At 37.9% G+C, this 20938-nt stretch overlaps 1 protein-coding gene across 1 annotated transcript in view; it reads right to left on the reverse strand.

The window, feature by feature from the left end:
- The window catches only part of TMTC2 (transmembrane O-mannosyltransferase targeting cadherins 2), a 292156-nt gene that overhangs the window by 114009 nt on the left and 157209 nt on the right, over positions 1-20938 (reverse strand). Inside the window, exon 3 of the mRNA XM_074902779.1 lies at positions 12450-13278. Coding sequence (XP_074758880.1) covers positions 12450-13278 — 829 coding nt within the window. The remainder of the gene's footprint in view (positions 1-12449; positions 13279-20938) is intronic.

The raw sequence follows: 20938 nt of genomic DNA on the forward strand, positions 1-20938 counted from the left end.
TAAAATAAATTTTTTAAAAGCTGTAAAATTTGACATTACTTTGAGCCTTTTGAGGACTTCTGAGTGTGACCTACTTTGTGAAAAGTAAGTTGAAACATTAAGGCCAATGTCTGTAAATGGAAAATTCATCCTACAGAAGTCAGTAAGTTTCCAATATCCAAATATTCCAAATTACTTTTGTTGGGTAATACATGAAGAAAGAGCACAGGACTAGTTGTATCATTCACATTTGAAAGGTTATAGCCATAGCTATAAAGAACAACAGCTTTTCCTCCTTGTCAAAAGGTTAGATTCAGCAGCAGCTTATGGCTTTTTCCTTTTAAAGGTACTACTTAATAAAGCAGACTGGTGCTCCAGTCTTTAGCATTCACATTTCATCAGGCAATCACTTTGTTCTAGAGGCAGAAGAGTTTCATGAAAGGAGGCATGACAGGTTCCCCAATAAAAATTCTGACAGCTCAGTTGCACACTCAAAAAAAGGTAATGAAGAGAGATCAAAGTTTTACATAATTTTTCTACAATACAGACCCACTATCTCTCACAAAGACACTCAGAACATCAACCAGATAATTTTTGTTAGGTGGTTTGAAAACAGTAAAGTTCATGTGAATGTTAGAGGTTACTACTTTGAAGGTGGAACAGGTTTTGCCTAACTTCTGCGTTATGGTTTGTAAAAGGTATTTATAGTTTTCCTATTATTCCAAAGCAATAATGTATGTTTTTAAATATGTCACAAATTCATTTATATCATTTGCAATGATTTTCTTCTAAAAACTTCACTTGTTAATAGACACATTTTGATCAAGTTGCCTCATTTTGCTGACTTGAGCAAAAGTACCCTGTTTCTTGTTTCCTAAAGGGACAAATGGTTTCCATACACCCATAATTTACGAGCTTAATCTACTTTATACATGGATTTTTTTATATATATCAGTGGGTATGTGGTAATGTTGAGAAAGACTGTATTTGAGATTTACCACCTCCTAACTTTTATATATTATTCTTCTTTTTATTAAGAATGTTATTTATATCATTTGTTCAACACTTCATTTCTTGATCAATTCCAGGGTTTGGAATGACAGCAGGTGAAGGCAAAACGTAATTGAAAACTATGCAGAGCTCTGAAAGCTATCCAACACCATGTCAGCATGGGCACTGAACCAACTGACTTTTGGCAGGCAGTGCTCCAGTTTTGTTTCTTAGTTTTGAAACCCTGATGCAAATGGGTATGAAAGCATGACACTCTCTACTATGCTCAGGATCACTGCCTGATATACCTGCTCCATTTGCTATGTTACAGAAAATTAACTTTTCCTCCTCAAAGGATAGCACAGTGGCTGTCATTTCAATGAACCTGAGAGATGAGACTGAGCAGCTGGTAAAATGTCCTTAGGCTTTACCATTTACTCTGTTTAGTCTAGAGTATGCACTCCTCATTCTGCCTAGGACATACTTGCAGATTTTGGTAATCCAATTACATTAATGAACCTAATCTCAAGTGTGTGAGGGCTCCACAATCTGGCTCAATAGAAAACATCACATTAATGGAGTCTTTATCAAGCACCCAGAATAAAGACTGCCATCAAAGAAAAATTACAGATATACTTACATACTCCCACTTCTCTTAGACACCCTGATTCACTACATGTGACAGACTACCGTATGAAAAAATTCTTGCCAGTGCCTTTGCTTGAGGTGCCACAGGATCAAATAACACTTCCTTACTGGTTTTAGTTATGTATCAACAATGTAAGATATTTTCAGAGTAATATAGAAACTCTTAACAGCATAGCCCTCATTCAGTATTAGTCAACAAAGCTGAGGAAGAAACATGCTTCCCAACCACTCATCTCTCAGATGCAGTTACCATCTCAGATCTCCCAAGAGCTGCTTCAGTGCAGCCAGTGTGCTACATAGACAGTCCTCCCACTTCTCCCACAAGAGAAAGACAATACTCTGGAAAAAAACTGTCCTGTAAACCAGATTCAGCCCATAAAGCCAGTGCTCATACTGCAGAACATCTAGAAAACATTCATGCCAAAAATCACAACCTCACTGCAACTTTGTTCTTAATAAATAAATAAACAAACACAACACTAACCAACACACACATTGCTCTGGATATGTCCTCCTATTTCCCAATCTCCATACAATTCGGTTTTGTTTAATGCTGCAACTCTGACAAAGATGTTCTGATTAAGCTAAAACTACTACAAGATCACTACTACAAGATCACAGACTTGTTGACATACAACTCTTCTACCTTCTGAGCTGTGCTGGCACACCCCAACACATCAGGAAATAGCTTTTCATCTGACAGAAAAACAGAAGACTGATAAACACATTATATTTTATTTCAACGGAAATCCCACTGTCAAAGGAGATAACTGCTGGAGGTTACTTCAGGACAGTGCTTCATGATACAGGAGCTCTGATGGAATTGCCATTCTAAGGAATTCCTGCACCTACAATCTTCCAGGCCATTTAGTTCTGCCACCCTGTCCCTCATGCTGAAATGATTTTTGGGAAGGCTGTAGTATGAATCAGTCAAATAAACTGATCCAGGTTAGAAAAGAAAACGAGTGAAGTTCAGATAAAGGTACATTTAAAATCTAATCTAGTCACTGTTCTGTTCACAGCAGAGCGCATTCACCACCTTTGTTCATACAGCTTCCTTAGCTATTCATGTACTGCAAACTGCGAGTGTGTGAACACCATAAACCATTGATGCCATGAAGTTCCATATCATGACACTTCGTAAGGGCCAAGAACAAAGCAGTGAACAGTGCTGACCCAAAACTCTCATAAAATAAGGAATTGTATTTTGTGAAGGTGATGGACTTAAATCATTCAAGAAAGAGGGAGGCCAAAGGAGCACAAAAATAGAAGTGGAAGAAGAGGAGAACTCTCAGCACCCCAGACACCTCAGGATTAGCCCTGAGAAACATTTCACAGCACCAAACTAACTGAGGCAAGGAGGTGACCATGTACTAAATCTGTCAAATTACATAACTTTTTAAACAGCAGGCATGGTTCTAAAAAAAATAATCTATGATACATTCCAAAATTATCACTTATGTCCCAAGAGGTGAACTGTAAGCCAGTCTCCTGCAGAAATGTAAGGGTGCACTTGACTGACTGAAATGACAGCCCTGTTACTCAAAGCTAAAAGTAGATGGATCATGTTGGCTCATTTTCAGGAAAGAGAAACAGAGAGGATAGTGTCCTGGAAATGTGCCAGAGGAGCCACAGCAGGGTGAGGCAGGCAGGGAATCACCACTATCGTTTGTCAAACCAAAGGAATGGTCAGAGTGCTCAAAAGTCAAAGTCAGACTTTCCAATGTCAGACTTGGAAAAGGCAAATTAATGCGTATCCAGTAAGCAGGCTTTTCATGACACTTCAAGTTGTATGGTTTTGTTTGGTTTGCTTTACATCACTTATTAAGGCAAGACAGAACCTATGAAGGTTTGCCAGACAAAACATATCCATACTGTTAAGGAAATATAGGTGGCAGGGAGGAAGGTGGGTCATAAAATGACCTCCTTCAGTTTTTGCCAGTAGTGAAACAAATTAAAGACACTACAATTATTAACTAGCATCTTTTATAGTCCATACTCCAAATATCTTCCGTGTTTTATGAACTGACAGAAACATTCACTGTGCTAGAGTTCCAAGCAAAGAGAAGGAAATGACATTGAGCACTCAGTCCCTCTATTTTGTGATCTTTTCTGTAATTTGAAACAAAACTATAAGCAAGCCTTCTGTGCATACTATAACTGCATCAGCCATCATCTAATTTTTGCATGTGTGAGGGCTGGCAATGATAACAGTCCAAACTTAAGTGTTAATACACTCCCTGTTACAAAGGAAGGGTATTGGAAATACTAATAAAATACTTGTATTTATCTATGTACACTGGGATTTTACACTGCCAGAAGAGGTACTGAGGCATGTGTGTAAATTACTGTCCTGTCCACATTAAAGGTTAGTTTCTCTATCAGATTTATGTAATGAAACCTCAGTGTGTACTGGTATGAAATCCATTACAGACAGGAAAATTAAGACATGTAATCTATGGTGAAAATCACTGTGTAAAGAAAATTTTTTCATAGTTGACATATTTTGAAAACAAGCTAAAGTAATGAAACAACTGGATGACTATCTAATGCATTTAAACAAACATGTTCAGCTTTCCCTTGGAAAAAAACAGGCTAGTTCCACAGGGCACACAAATATGGTCTAAGTCTTGACTTTTAATCACACTGGACAATAAAATCTATAATTTTCTGGCACAGAAAACAGGAAACTTAACACATTTCACTTGATATGCTTAAAAAAAAAAAAAATCTTGCCAAAACTAATCCCTCCTTGACTGGGGTGGGTTGTTTTTTTTTTTTGCACTGTAGTTTTTAGCACAGATGAGATTGTTGAATGATTTGCAGAGCACCTCAGGGAAGGCAGAGAAGAAATAACAGTCTGATGAGTCCACGTCTCAAAACAGAGTACAGTTCATGTCTCAAAATTGTTTCTTTACTTTCTTAGTATATGCAAAGAGGGAGAAAGTCTAGCTAGTAGTTAATAACAGATTCTCTTCCTATCGCACTGCTATTTAGGATTCACAGATTAGAGATGCTGCTGGACTACATTCAAGGAAAAAAAAAAATAGTATCCTTGTTTCCAGTCCTCTAAATATATAAAGGAAGAATATTGGGCTTTCTGGTATCTTGCTGCAGGTGAAGCACATCCCACAGTGATGGGTTTGAGAGGAAATTACAGCACTACTGAGGAACTGAGAGCGCACTGTCACTGGAGAATAAATTCAGACTTTGAACTGAAGTGTAAACCACTTTCTTTCAGCTCTCCAACATATTTAGCATAACCAGACTGTTTTGCAGATGCTAGGCTGCCTGTGGGATGCTCAGATGCTCCAGATAACTATGGCTGTTGCCCAAACTTACTAATGGCCATTCCTTCTAGACTTTCTAATCATTCAGGGCGGCAGTACCACCCATTTAGAAGGCACTACACTATTTTCAGAGTAGTCTTTTTATTTATTTTTCAAACAATTCTATGCAGTTCACTTACCAGTTGAGTCTTCTCTTTTAAAACTATTATGAGTGGCAGATAGAAAAAGCATTTCCTATTTATTTCAAGAACTCTGAAGCATCCTGTACCTTTATCCTTCAAATTCTGCCATTTTTTAAATTAAAAAAGACATCAAATTTATCATGGTATATCCTACATAATTTATATATGGGAATAACAGACTTATATAGCCATATAAATTTATATATTCCTAATTATATTTTTAAATATTTAATTATAACCTTTGAATCTTTTACTTATATAGGAATTTCATTATTGGGTGCATTTCCCCATACAGTAGTTGTTATAAGGGTTATTACTGATGGTTGGAAACATTTTACAGCACTGACACAAGGTATACTACCTTTACACCAATTACTTCTTAAAAAAAAAAATCCAAACTTGAGTTTCTGACTAACACTGAAAACAATAATAATATTCAAAGAAAATATCCATGCAACATTTAGTCAAAAGATTAAATACCAGAAAATTCTGGTGAAGGTGTTGGGAAAATTGATGATTACTTGATGTTATGTTTCTCTAACAATTACTTCTAAAAAAGTTGATTATATAGTATGCCAAGAATCACTATAATGACTGTATCCTGATATTTACTTAGCAGCTAGCTTTGTAGGGGTGATATACCATCATAAATGACATACAATAGATTTAATACAATAATGAATCATCAAAATATTTTTTAAATGATCCAACATCTAATGGGAATAGGTACTATGAGTTCCATTCCAGAGGGAAAAATTGAGATTAAAGTGTCAAAGGCTAAAGAAGAGCTCATTAGCAAAATTAAAACAAACTCATGAATACCTAATTCCAGATGCTATGCTTATATCCCTGGTATTTCTTAACAGTGATAACATGTAAAACTTTTATGCATAATTATCAGGTTTGAGACTTTTAAAGTCTGCTGGTTTATGGTAATCTCAGCACTGAAATTACTTTCTCTCTTAAGCCTTGTTTTTCAAAACCAGCATTTTCCATTCACTGCAATGTTACCCGAGTAAGACTTTTACCACTTTTAGAGCGATTTTATTATTATTGAAGTTAAATGAACCAAAGGAGCAAGACATAATTACTATGCAGAGTGATATTTTGGGCTATTGGCCCAAAGACAAGTTGGAATTTTACTACCAAGTTGCATATAAAAAGAACATGTGCACCAAAACACTGAAATACAATCCCAAATGCTCAAAGTACTTTTAAATGCTCAGTGTGGTGTTTGTTAAAATACACACTACTCTATTTAGGAGGCATAGAAAAAGTGTGGTGAGCAACAATATGTGTGCGAGAGCAATAGCTATCAGAAACAATGTTCTAAAAGTAATACAAGAGAACCCAGCTTCTTGTATGCATAATATAAGTTCTTAATTAATAACCATATTTGAAGAATGCCATACCTTACAGCGTTTCTTCAACTTTTATCTCCAGTCATCACTAGTGATACAAAAATATTAATAATCATGGAAAATACTGGTTTATTGCATCCTTTTTGTTTGAGGAGAATATGGCTTCTCTACCTCCTTTATACAAGCTATTGTAACTGCTTTTCCTCACTGCACTATTAGTTGGCATTTTCATTGTCTGCTTAAGAAGGGATCTCTTACTGACTGCTACTGTTAGCAAGAAATCATTTTCTAAGAGTAGATAAGGATAAGAGCAGCAAGCTGTCAAATCAGATGGAAACAGCTTCTAGTGTTTACTTCTACTCAAGTGAACAGAACTAGAGCATACAATCTCTACAATGACAGGCATGGATTTTTTTTTTTTTTAATCAGAGGAGCAACTCTTTGGTGAGAACAAATTTGGGTGCCTTTTTAACAATAATAAATTTATGTAAGTGGAACAAACGATTATTTTCTCCTATGCTAACACTTAAAACAGTACATATACTAAATACATTTGCTTGTTGCATTAGTAATGGTAAAATAAAGAAGAAATTAACACTTCAAACTATTTGACATAGATAAAATGAAATTGGTGTTCTAAAAATATTAAAAACAAAGAGTACATTTTTGACACTTCAGATCAAAAGGCAAGTGCTATTCTGCATAGATGAGACTATATAACCTAAATTCTAAATTCAGCTTTAAGGATTCCTTTAATTTTATTTAGCAGATGGTATTTGCAAACTAAGCAGTAAACTACATAAAACTACATTAAAACTATAAATAAAACAAAAATGTAACTGCTACTTTTTTAATGACTGCTCATATGAGCATACAGCTACTCCGTACACTGTTGTTCAACTAAGACACTTCACAATCCAAACTTCATATTCGTATCTTGACATTCACACATGCATAAAGAAGCAGTCCTTACCAATCCTATGCTAAACTGATGATATGGGGAGGGAAAATAAAAAAAAAAAAAAAAAAGGGGGGGATTATCCAAGAAGTTCCAACGAGTAAAACTGATCAAGGCTGAATGCTATGCCAAAGATGTCAAAAAAGAAAAGGAAGTTCTTTAAATCTTCTGCAGGCACAAATATAGAAGAATGAGGCAGGAAGAGCTCACAACCCTGTTGTAAAGGAATAAAAAAAAAAAAAAAAAAAAAAAAAAAAGGCAGAAAATTAAAAAGGAACATTGCGGTCCAGAAGAGTATTTCAGTATTAAGAGTAACTTCTGAAAACATTAAGCAAAATTGAATGATTCATAAGAACTGAGAGTAGGAAGAAAAGTGGAAAGACGGAAGGAAAGCTGCTTTTCATATTCATATGGAACATCTTCTATATTCTTCCCTGTCAACACCATGTCTTGGTCTTACTGCTGCCCACTGAGAACAACAGGGTAACTGATATAAGAAGCAAGATGGTAAGAACAGGATTTTTAACTCAAAGTAGGACTATATTAAAACACAGGTGATCTGAATGATTTTGCAAGAAATGAATATTTATTTATTTTAGTCTTTGTGTCAATCACCTATCAGGAACATCTAAGCAATTTGACTCAATAGTAGAGTCTATTTCAACCAAGAAACTCAACACTCTCACCCCAACTTTGTCTTTGTGTAATAGGTAATAAGGAATTTTTTTTTCCTACAGAACTGATTCTGGAAAGGACTGAAGCACATATTCAGGTTCCACTGACCTGCCCAAGATGGTCATGTATGACATTTCATTAACACTAATACATGATGGAATAAGGACAAACATCTGAGCAACATTCAGAACTGGTTCTGAAGCCAAAAACTGTAAGGTCAACTTAAGTCAGCATCATGTGCAAGACAGGCCTCATCAGACTGGGTATAGCACCACAATAATCTGGTAATACTGTTTTTGGAAACAGCCTAGTATCTGTTTCTTGCTGTACATTCCACTGTAAAGCCAGTAGCCACATATATAAATTCAGCAAGACTTGAATGCATGGTTAAAGTTAAGCCCCCACTTGGTGTAGCAGGCCAACTATTTCTAGGCAGGGTCTTCAAAGCTTACATACAAACATCCCAGCAAACACCAGGAGACTAAAATTTCATCAATAAATATGACCAAGCAACTAACACCTCTGCAGCAGTCTAACAGTCTAACCCTCTCTGTTACTTTCCACTTCTTTAATCAGTGTCTATAAGAGTACAACAAATAGATCTGAACATCAAAGATCATTATGATGTGGACTGCAAGGTACAAAATGGCCTGGAGGAAAGAGATTATGGTTTTTGAAGCCTACTTTTGGTACTACAGAGGAAACTAGAGATAACAAGGCATAATGAGAACAATTAGTGTACCATTATAATTTTATATTAAACATGAAGTAATCATCACTACAGAATGATTCTCAGTGTAATTGAAAAAATGTGACAGCTACCACCCAATTTTAACTTTTTTGTTTGTTTTTACATTTTGGGAGGCTTCCTTCACTGTAAAAGAACACTCAAATAATGTGAGATGTTTTATATTAATTGGGCTGCTCATTAAGTTGAAGGCAGCACAGAGAAACACTTTTCGCTTTTCCCTCCCTAAAGTTGAAACATGTATACAGTCACTTCAGGATCCATAAACTATGTTAATCAATCTTGCCTATTTTTCCCTCAAGTGCTGACAAACTTCAAGAGGCAATGCTCAGATCATTTTAAACATATTTGAAATACTAGTCATAACCAAAACTGCAGATGAACAAGCCCAGTAACAGATGATGCTAAGGCATCCCAAGTCCTCATTACGCCTCCGCCAGCCAAGGGGGTGGCAGCTGCCTGCCACACAGCAAGGCAAGGCAGCCAGGAAAGACAGCACGTGCATGGTTGCTTGCAGGCAGTATCACTCCCTTCTACTCACTTGGCTCTCCCATGCTGTATTTTTGGTTTTTTGAGAGATGAGCCATGCACCGTGCTTTTGAGTATTTTTTCCACATTGTCAGTGATTGACAAGAACAGCCTGGAGAAATGTAAATTGCAGCAAGGCTGTGGGCGGCCTGCAAGGGGTTAGGGGCTTTCTCACCTGAAGCAGAACACTACTTCTCTACCTGCACTGCCTGCAAAGTGCTTGTGAGGGGGTCAGAAGAAAGTGCTGGCGAGGTGCTTATCGCCCATTTCTTCACTGAGGATTAAAGACAGAGAAGGTGCTGATCAAATTTGCCTTGAAGTCCCACAGCAGCAGAGGAGATCATTTTTACACGTACTGCAACACAGAGGACCTGAGTATAAACAATCACTCAATTTCTGAAGCAGTTCAGCCACATTAGTACACAAATGCACCTGTGCTAATATCTTGCCTCTCAAATGACCTTATTAGTACAGCACACCAGTTCAATGTTGTCGCACAGGATCCAGCCACAGAGTGGCTTTCATCCTGCTGGGCCAGAATACAGATGGATCTGGAACAAAACACTCAGTTCCTTGCTTTTGCAAAGCCAGTCTTCACAGATTTCTACTTCTTTAGTGGTTCCCACACGGGGAGCTTTTGAAGGGATCTCTCTTTGCTTTTTTAGCCTAGGACAGAAGCTCTTGTTCAGAAGCTCTTTGCAGAAGAGAGGAAAAGCAGAACCATCAGAGAAAATGAACCCACCACTCAAAAATGATCAGAAGTAAGAAAATACTCATGAGGAGAAATGGCTGCGAGTTGACAAAAACAGAAATGAAGAGTGGCAGACTCTTCTTAGCAGCCTAAGAGGAAGGAAAACACTTCTCTACCGTTTGACTGAGTAGTCCATTGTCTCGTTGGTCTGAATAGCCTATTTATCACTAGCATTCATAAAACAACAACAACAAAAAAAAGAGTGAAACAAAATAAATTGTTTTTCCTACGTCAACCTCATTTAATTACTGAAGAGTAGTTTGAATTGTTGATCTCCTAATGCTTTGGCAGGATTGGCAGCCAGTCTAGTCCAGTCAGGCTTGCCTGATTGTATGAGAAACAGAAAATAAAATTAGCATAGTCAAAGCCAGGGATAATCTAGGAAGTATTCACAATAATGAATAGAGTTGGGTGACAGGTCGCTTTAGCTGGGAGCCTCTGATACCCAGCCTTGTTACAATGTGTGTGGGCTAGTAAATATTCAGGGGTACTTTTAACAGGATAGTTTAAGGAGATTTACAGTCAGCTCAGTCATGTCTATATCACCACACTGACAGGCTGGCTTTGCTTTTGCATATCTTACAAGAAATGTAATGTCAGCTTATAAAGCAAGAAAACAGACAATCATATATAAATGTCTGTGCATATGGAGACATGTATGATGAAAATAGCTTGCCTTGTGTCCTGGGAACATAACACCCAGTAGTCTAATTTCCAGACAACACTGCAGCCAATCTTACTATTGGACAAAAACTAGAATTTTTAAATTTTTTTTAGTCACAAAACTGGCTCAAAGCAAGCAGAGAGCAATTAATATAGTCTGGGATATCTGGGGATCTCCACAAAGGACAAAAATGGGACAGACATTAATTACTTAAGCAAGTGCAAACACACTCTTTTCTTTCCAAGGAATGTCAACGTTTTAATCCAAGCTTTACATTGCCACTAAACTGGTAAATCTCACAGCATCATATAATCACTCTGGTGTGCTGTCTCACTGTTCAGTTACTTCATTTCTTGCCCTCCTGCACTAGTTTTGAAAAAAAGTAAAAGAAATGGGATGTGCTTGTTCAGTTAACAGAAAGTCACTGACTGCAGCAATAATTTTACCTAAGGCAACAAATTATATGAAGAAGAGTTACAAAAGCAGACTGGCGATTGACAAGCTACTATAATGCTGCTTTGCAAGGCATCTTATCTGCCAAATCTACTTTTTTGCTCTCTATCAGCTCACAGTAACACCTGCATTTGCCTCTATCACAGCTTTTAGACTATGGCATGATATAACTGTCTAACCAAAAAGCACACCTCTGTCAGCAGGTGACTTTGCATCATATAATGGGCTTCTGAGTAGACAACTAGAAAAACTCAAGTGCAGTATGTTCAAGTGCTGTCAAATTTTTCTTTCACAGACAGGCAAAGCAATCAAGTGATCCTTTCTCACTTCTGATGAATTGTGAATAACGAAGGCTTACTTGATGACTACACTGCACTCACAGGTGGTATTTTGACCGTTCTCATATAAACTTGCTCATGTGCCAAGAGCAGTACAGCCAGGCACCACGGAGTTCAGGATCCCAGCTGGATCTGCTGAAACCACAGACCCACAGCTAAACATTGTTACTGATCCCTAAACTAGCCAGTTTACTGCCTGTTTGGATGTGCTTATACTAGCTGTAGTCACGTTTCATTACAGCATAGATACAACCTTTGAGAGCAGCAGCTGGGCAATGTTACGAATATCTGACATTTATACATTAACAGGAAGGTATAAGTACTTGACAATAACTCTTTACAGTACTTGTATGCAGAAGGAACTACAGTAATTTCCTCGGCTGAATAATATGACCTCATTTCCTCATTTTTATTATGTAGTATTGACGTTATTTGCATCAGATGAAATAAAAAACCAGCAGCTCCCTGATGCTGTCTTTTTCTATTTTGGCTATTTTCTAGTCATAGAGAACAGAACATAAAGTGAACATATCAAAAACCTTCATTAGCATGACAGATACCAGACTTCAAATGGAAAATTACCAGGGTGGGGTCTGTAATACTAATAATGCATTTTTAATTCCAAAATACAGAACTAAGATCAATGAAGAAGAAAGTATCCTCTTACCTTAGGGTCTCATTTTCTCCATGTTAATGCCAAACCTGTAACACCTAATCAAAACACATTTCTGCTTTTCCTCATTTTTTACTAATTACATTCTACTGCAATTTAAAAGGACACTTCCTAAAGTATCTTCTCTAGATAAAGCTGATAAAATCAGAGAATTCAAAGGCAAAGACAGATAGGAGTAAATAAAGCATTCACCATAAAGAGCAAAAATTACCTTTAGCAGGGTTTACTTTTATCCCTGACCTATACAGCATCTCCTCATTCTGCCAGTCCCCATTCCTGACAACAGTCTTGAGTCCATAGAAAACAATTAATGCAGCAGTGGAACAAAGAACCAAGTTCTTCAGAAAGCGTTTCTGGGCTTTGACATAAAGGGCCCTGACACCTACTGTAACCAGCAGGCAGAAGCCCATACTAGGAACATACAGCACACGCTCTGCTATTACAAAGCCAACATAGAAAAATAGGTTTGTGGCAGGAACAAAGGGCACTATTAACAAAGACAAAGACAGAATGACAATGTTCTCAGTTGAAGGAAGCTGCAATTTCTGCATTTCATGCTTTTTTATACCATTCTCTTCTTTTGATACAAAGCTTGACTTCACCTCCAGTGTCTTGTACTCCATCTCCGAGTGGTAGCTATGCCCATTAGTGTTCTGCTTGCCATTCATTACAGTTTTCCCATTGCATTCTCTCTCATTGCTGGAGCCCTTCAAGCTAAAGCAGGCAAGGAGGAGGAGTCCAGCATAGAAGGCCACAGTGTGTAGATTCCTCCAGTCGCTGACTGCTTTCAGAAGAGGCACGGCATCCATAGACCAGTCAAAGCTGAGGGTATCTGGGCACAGCAACAGCCAGATGTTCTTGGTTGGCAGGTAAAAGAAGGTCAGCGTACGTGTGAGCAAACTGTCTGAGTCAGCTGCTGGATTGTCAGAATTGGAAAAACTTGGGGGTTTGTTGCCCATCCAGTATAAGCGGACACCCAGCAGTGTAGTCCCCCAGGAGGTCAGTAAACCAATGCTGAAGAAGAGGGTCAAATTCTTTTTCTAAAAAAAAAAATAAAAATAAAAATAAAATGTCAGCATAAATCAACACCAGCTGTTTAATTCTATAAATTACAAACAAAAGGAACCAAGAAATATTTGATACAACTTTTTTTTTTTTTTTGTAATGAAAACAAGCACTATAGATCTTTGGTCTCTGACATTCGGATCACAAAATGTTGGGGTATGCTGTTGACCATAGACTAAAGAACAGGCTCTTCATTTAAGCCATATCAAGCCTGTATCAGAGTCAAGCTTTTAGAGAGGTGAAGGCTGACAGTCCTTGCTTAAGATTTAGTTTTGTAACCCTTTAAGAGGAATTTATGAAATCTTACAGTGGTTCTTACATAACCTCCCAAATCCTTTCTTTGCTCCTGGCTGTGACCAAAACACGTTTGCCTTAATTAGATTTAAAGTTTAAAGAACTTTCCAGTTCCATTTTCCCTAATGAAGGTCCTTCTCCTAAGGTATTTCACCTGCCAACTAAATAAACTTTCCAAGAAGGCAAGAGAGCAAAACAGACACAGATTCCATGTTTAGGTCTTCCAGCTCCTATTAACTACAGTGATCATTGGCAGCCTTCAGATCTGCCTACTGTTGAAAGCCCCACTTCATTTTGTATCTTACAACCAAACAACATGGTAATTCAAACACACCATATTTAAAACCTTTCACATCTTCATAACCATCTAAACAATATTATGTGAAGCATGCAGCTGCCTCCCCCTACCCATGTCATCATGCTAGCAACTTGAAGAACCCCCACTTATTTATGGAATAACTCAACATTTCCCAGCTGGAGCTGCTTGTTGGGTGCCCCCCCGCTGCATCCGAAAGCACTTACTTATTCAAATGCTTGCAAAAATATAACACTTCTGCCTAAATGAGAATCAGGAAGCAAGATTTTCTCACCTATTCGTAGGACTGATAAACTTAAGTTCTGCTCTCAATTACACAGGCACCCTAAATGAAAGCTGGGTTGGATTACTCTCTTTCTGCAGTAGAATCAGTAAAAGCTGAAATATGTGTATTTTTCACTTTCAATCTCTCTGATGCGTTTTGTAAGAAAAGAAAAAACTATTTGCCAAATGGCTCCAGACACAGTGTAAGCACTTTGATAATATTTCCCCCCATTATTACAAGGAATTATTTGTCAATCATTTTTCATTAGGTCTTTTTTTTCTGTCTCTCACTACACATGCCTGAGATGGTTATTCAGTGATTCCTCAGTTATTCAGAAGTAGGACCTCACACTGGAATGTTTTATCTTATTTCTTTCAAACAGCTCATTTTTCTCCTTTGTGGGGAGACTTCCCTTGATATCATTAAATACCAATGATTGTGCTCCTCCATTTTAGGTCAATTATTAATACATTTCTACCACCAGGTTACTGATGTTCCAGTAACAAGACATGGTCTAGCCATAACTTACCTGCTTATCTCATGAAGAAATTTATTCCTTTTCACATTTCTATAGAGTTTCTCCTTGTGAAGTTTAAAATATTTAATGGCAGCTAGGTTAATTCATTCCATTTTGAGGAAATAGGGAAGAATTTAATGGAGGCATTAGTAGGGAACAAATTTATAATGAGAATATTTACATATCATATCAGAAGCACCTAAAAAATGCTTGCACTTCTTTTTACATGAAGCTGAGCCTGAGCCCACATATTTCATTTGCTATATTAATTCCAGTTTATTAGCTTTTGATTATTTCCATATCCTGAAAAATCAAAAATTATTTTGGTAATAATCAAAACCCACATCTACACTTTATGATGAATATATTCCCTGGAAAGCCTACTGCAACAACCTACTTTTATTTGTAACCTTGGTAATACTTCACAACTCATCTCAGATACCGTTTCATCCCTGCCTGCCAGGATTGTTTAAATGCTTTTAATGTTATAAAGATGTGTAAACTGATAATTACTGAAACTTCCAACTAAATTATATTTGGAATAAAAATATTATTCAGATTTCATGAATTTGCTTGTATGACCTCATAGTAAAATCTTTTGTTCCTGGTTCAACTTGTTCTTTCACTCACGTCATATTTTGCTACATGAAAATTTTTCTGCCCACCCCTCTGGCTCAGTTATTTTCAAAATCATCTCCTTTAAACATGCATATAAATAACTCTCAAATGTGAAATGTGACCTTTTTTGCTCTTTTTATACACCCTTCTACTGTCTTCTAAGAGAACACTGCTTAGACAGAAAGAGGCTAGGAAGTAGAAGATGGGGGGTTTTGTTTGTTTTATTTAGAAATTCAGAGCAGATATTGGCTGGAAGGCTATATACCACTCAAAAGATTAAGACATCCCAAATACTAAGCAAGTGAAACTTGATTAACAGATGAGAAGTGAGTTCTCATGGATTGCTTAGACTGCTTTGTTATTTTTTTAATACTTACCTAACAACTGGAAGCAAATCTCCCTTTTCTAAAGATCTGACCACTGCACTTTTCAATTAAATGCTGAGAAAGTTCACATTACAAAGTTCTTTGACAATACCATGCTAGAGCAGATATGCCACTCCTCATGGACAATAGCGAAACCTGCTAAAAACTTTCAGATCTTCTTCATACATCATAAAACAGTAACTATTAAAATCTCACCTCTTGCTCCTAGCCCTAAAAATGCAAACAATCTGTACACCAGAGATAATCTATCCTCACTGCTAGAGTAACTATATGCAGTCTCTACTAAGCTTAAATTTAAGATCTGTAAGGTCCGGATCCTCACACTCCTTGGTTCTATAAAGAACGCAGAAAGGTTATCTATCTATATACAGTATTGCGTTTGATGCTTTAATTTTTTAATTTTTTTTTTTTAAAAAAACACAACATTTTACTGCAGTGTCAAATGAAGTATCTAAGCATTCACTTCTGGAGCTCTGAGATACTGAGTGGGTGGTTTTCCACACCAGGATATCAATTTATCATGCTGTAAAATACTAGCTAACTAGAGAAGGATCTCTGGTGGATTCTTTAGTTTAATTAACTAAGTACAGGAGTGGAGTGCGAATATCATCTTGCTGACTCAGACACAAATGGTTTGCATCCTTCTCAGAAACTATTCTGGACATGAATCTTCTCAAAAGCCAGTAGCTTTACATCTTTTTGAAATTAACTACATGTTAACTACAGCTACCAATAACCTGCGGAACCCTGAAATGCCCTTGTGAATTTTCAGATTTCAGAGGAGATCCTCTGAACTTAGTCTAAAACCAAGACAAAACTGTCCATAACACTTAAAATTCTGTCATAAAAATTTGAAGTAGGATGTCTTTTGTTCTTTCCTTTTTTTTTTTTTTTTTTTTTTAAATCACACACAGCACTGGCTCAAAAGGGGAATGACAAACTAATTTCCCTTGTTCTTCTCTCAACATTTGTGACTTTTCCACAGCTTTTATCACTCTGTACTATGTGATAGTTTAAACCCAGCCGGGACCAGAGACCACGTTGCCGTTGTCCCTCCCCCACCCTTGGAGTGCGTAGGGCACAAACCCTGGAGTTAAAATAAGGAGAAATTTGATACAACAGTGTAATAAACAATCTGAACAACAACAATAGCAATATTAACAACAATAAACAGTAATAACAGTAAACAAGACAAAAGATACACAGAGAAATACTGCAGTGAACACAGCCAGCCTGCTGCGTGTGCTTCCCGCGACAAAAGCCACAAAGGAAAGCTTCCTGTGCTGTCACGCTGGACCTGACATCAGCATGGTATGAATAACCCGGCTGGAGATCCCTTCCTCCTCTCTGCTGGGGAAACTTAACCCTATCCTAGTTGAACCAGGACAACTAATATAGCCAGAGATAATTAGAAAGGTTTAAGTCACATTTTGGCTTTACTTTCTTCCAGGCTTTGTATAGCAAACCAAAGGGAAAAAAACAACAACAAAAAAAACCCCAAAACAAACCAACCAACCAAACAAAAAAAACCCAACAACAAACGAACACACATCCCCCAAATAAAACCACACAAAAAAACCCAAAACCCCGAACAACCTGGTTACAGCAATTTATTAAAATTAAATAATATAATCAGTTCCCCAGTAGACTTTTGCCTGCAAAGAAAGTGCTTTCTACTCAGACGAGCATTTTCACTAGCAACTCTTCCTTTGAGCCTCTTGACAGCCTGTGCTCCTCTGACTGGGTACATTTAGTGTAGCCCAGCAGCAGGAAGAGATCCTCTGTAATGCTTGGCAGAAAGGATTTAGATTACTATACTCATGAGTCCTAATCCAGCCCATCTGCCATATGTTTTGACACTCCCATAAATCCTCTAATCTTTCATAAGTAGTCATTTTCATTTGGGTAAAAAATGAGCACTGATTTAGATCAGATTTAACATCTTTCCTGCCTGCTAACAGTCAAGTACCACCACTGCAATTTTAGTGTTTGTGACTACAGAAACCTTTTTCATCTCCCTACCAAAATCTATCTGCATGACCCACCCACATTGCACGTTTCCCTTGCATTAAATCCTAATTCCTCACTCCATTATACTGCTCTTAAATAAGGCACTGGAGCAGATTTCTTGATTGGGCAGCCCCTGCCAAAGCTCAATCATCACCTAGGCGGTATCCAAAGCAGTTTCAAAAGACACTATTCTTTTAACCTCACCGTGTCCATTTCACAAAGAAGTATTAAATATGGCACATGGTTGAGACAGTCCAGATATCAAAATCACTGGGGGCGAACCACACATAAAATGTTATTTTTAGAACTCAGGAAATGCAGAAAAGAAAACGGGTAATTCACCAGGCATTACTCACAGGAATTTCTTTTCCAATTTCAATCTCCTTGAAAGCATGTATGCTTCAGAACTAAGGCTTCCCAAAGTAGTAAACCAGCTGCGAAATCACTAGACCAGCAGTATCTTGTTTCCATGGTAGGTAGAGGCTCCTGGATCACAGCTCAGCCAAGTTTTAGCTGAACTAGGATTCAAAAAATGTGTCTCCACCAGGGATGAAACTATTTGCCACAACCCCTGCTGGGTCATAGTACTGAGCCGGAAGCGGCCTCTACAGCTCCCTCTCCACTTGCCCAGTTTGTTCCTGCTTCCATGACCCATTAAATGAGGTTCACTCATTTACACTGGTGATACAACAGCTGGCCTGAAGGTCTGTTTTTCGTCTGACTTGGAACTCTGTAGCTTATCAAATACTGTGAACAACTGTATTTATTTAATGACATAATTATTTAATTTCTAGTGTTATGAACCCACACAATTCTTCCTCAACAAAGAAGTCAGTGCATTCATAAAACAGCTGGAGATTATGTGTACATATTTTTATTGCAATTAGCAAGTAACACAAGCTAAACAGTCCTTACTGCTGTTGATTTGCCTTACTATAACTCAATTTAAATTGAGTTATAAATACTGGTATTTAAAATTGCCCAAAGTCTTCCTCTAAAATATTTAATTCTTTAATATGAATCTTGAAATTATTTTTTTTTTAAAAAGGGCAAAACAAAACCTCAAATCTCTCAGATGAAAAAATATAGTTATAAGGACTAGAGGGGGAAAAGATAAATTGCATTAAGAGCAGAAACAGTATGAATGAGTGGGGGTAGTACAAAGGCAGAAGGGACTATATTAGCTTCATAAATCTGTGCACATGATCAGTGTAACAGAAAAGGCGCTATCTGAGGATAAGTCTACAGAGTCAAATGCAGCGTGACAATGGTGACACTATGGATACCTACCCAGGGTTAGTACATCTATCTGCAGCAGCAAGAACTTACCACAGGAGGGTAGAAGCCAACTGGGACCAAAAGACATTCCTGAACAGCTAGACTGCTCAGAAATGCTGTCCAGCACTACTGTTACCACCACACAGGTAGATGTGGTCCAACTGTCATACCTGCATTTCATTCAACAAGCATTGTCTCATTCAAGAGATTTTGCAGCGAAGGAAGGTACAGTGAAGGCACTGTACTTTCTGCACTAGCCAAAACACTGAGAGTTCAGTGAACGTCCAAGTATGTTGGAAGGCAGAACTGGAATTCAAAATGATCTTAAAAAAACAGAGATGTGTTCACAAAAGTAAACGTGTATAAAAGGCAGGGGCAACTCCAACTGCTTAAAGCTTCATGAGTTTGAGACACGGAACAAGTAGTTGGCTTATCTTCAGAGAAGCATCAGGGATTATCAGACCACAAGCAACTCTTAAACCACTGCTAAAAAGGTAAACAGTATACCAAGACTACAGATGAAAGCACACCCTTCAAGATCTGTGAAATAGTCTTTCCACTCTCCGTAAATCCTAAAAGTGTCTGGTTCCAGCACAGAACTTTCAGAAATAAATTTAGAAACTAGATAGAGCAACATGACTGAAAAATTCATATAAATTCAAATGAAACCAAGGGAAAATTCCAGTTGTGGAAAACAGCAACAGATTAACTTTGCCCTGTGGATTACAAGGAAGCAGGACAGCCTTACAGATGAGTGGCATGGCTGAGGTGGGCAGAATGGCTTGGCACTGTGCTTGAGCAACTTGATGCAGAGGCTTTCAGAGGCCCAAGGAAAAAGGACTTTTCCTGGTTCTACTGGGAAACTAAAGGCTGTAGCAGCTGTATAGACAGGCTGTCCTTTTGAGTAACAAACACACCTGAAAATGATTACCCAAGGCTGAAGCCCACCACGTCATTTGTATCTCCTACACACTATTAAGTAAACCTCACCTGACAATGCTTTTGAACTAATCGTCCTATATAAAGTATTGGCAGCTTACTAAAGCCCTGCTCACTGGAATGCATAAGGAAATACAGGCCAGTCAGTCTCACCTCTGCCCAGAAAGATCATGGAACAGATGTTCATGGAAACTATGCTAGGGCACATGGAAAATAAGGAGATGATTATGACAGCCAACATGGCTTCACTAATATGGAGATTTGAACTCAGCCAGAAGCCAGATGCCACATGGTCAGCCGTTCACCTCCCCCTCCCCCCTCTGGTAAGACAGGGGAGGGACAAAATAAGAGAATTTGTGGGTTGAATAAAAAGAAAGAATTTACTAAATATAACAAGAGAACAACAGTAACAATAGCGAGTTCAAAAAGAAAATGGGTAAAATGCAGCAGTGGCTTGCTGAGCGCAGCGACTGCCCCTCACAGCAACAACACGGCCTGACGAGCAGACGGCATGCGCGTGAAAGAGCGAGAGCCCAAGCGCAAGACCGCCCACCTGGGCATAACATCCCATGGTATGAAATACTCCAATGAAAATTAACTCCATCCTAGTCGAAACCAGAACAGTCTCCACCCCTTATTCCATATCATTGACATTATGGTCACTTTTCCAAATACATCTTAAAGAATCACCACCCCATCTTTTTTTTTTTTTTTTTTTCAGGTCTCACAGATATCATCCCCTTAGTCTATGGCACATCCTTCCACAATGTTTGCTGAGTTCATTTGGTCCATAATTTTAGGCTCCATCTGTTATGAAAGTCTATAAGGCTGGAGGAATGAGGCAGAGTAGGCACAGTCAGTAGAGCTTGAGGCTTTGGATGTGGCACAGGGATGCTGCAAGGCACTAAATGCAGTAACAGGGTTATTGACAGTCTGGTTCATTGGCTATTCTCACCTAAAATCAAATCTCCCTAAGGCACACATCAGACCTCTCCATCCTTCTGCATCACCC

The sequence above is a fragment of the Athene noctua genome, chromosome 3 (genome assembly GCF_965140245.1).
Source record: "Athene noctua chromosome 3, bAthNoc1.hap1.1, whole genome shotgun sequence".
NCBI classification, from domain to species: domain Eukaryota; kingdom Metazoa; phylum Chordata; class Aves; order Strigiformes; family Strigidae; genus Athene; species Athene noctua.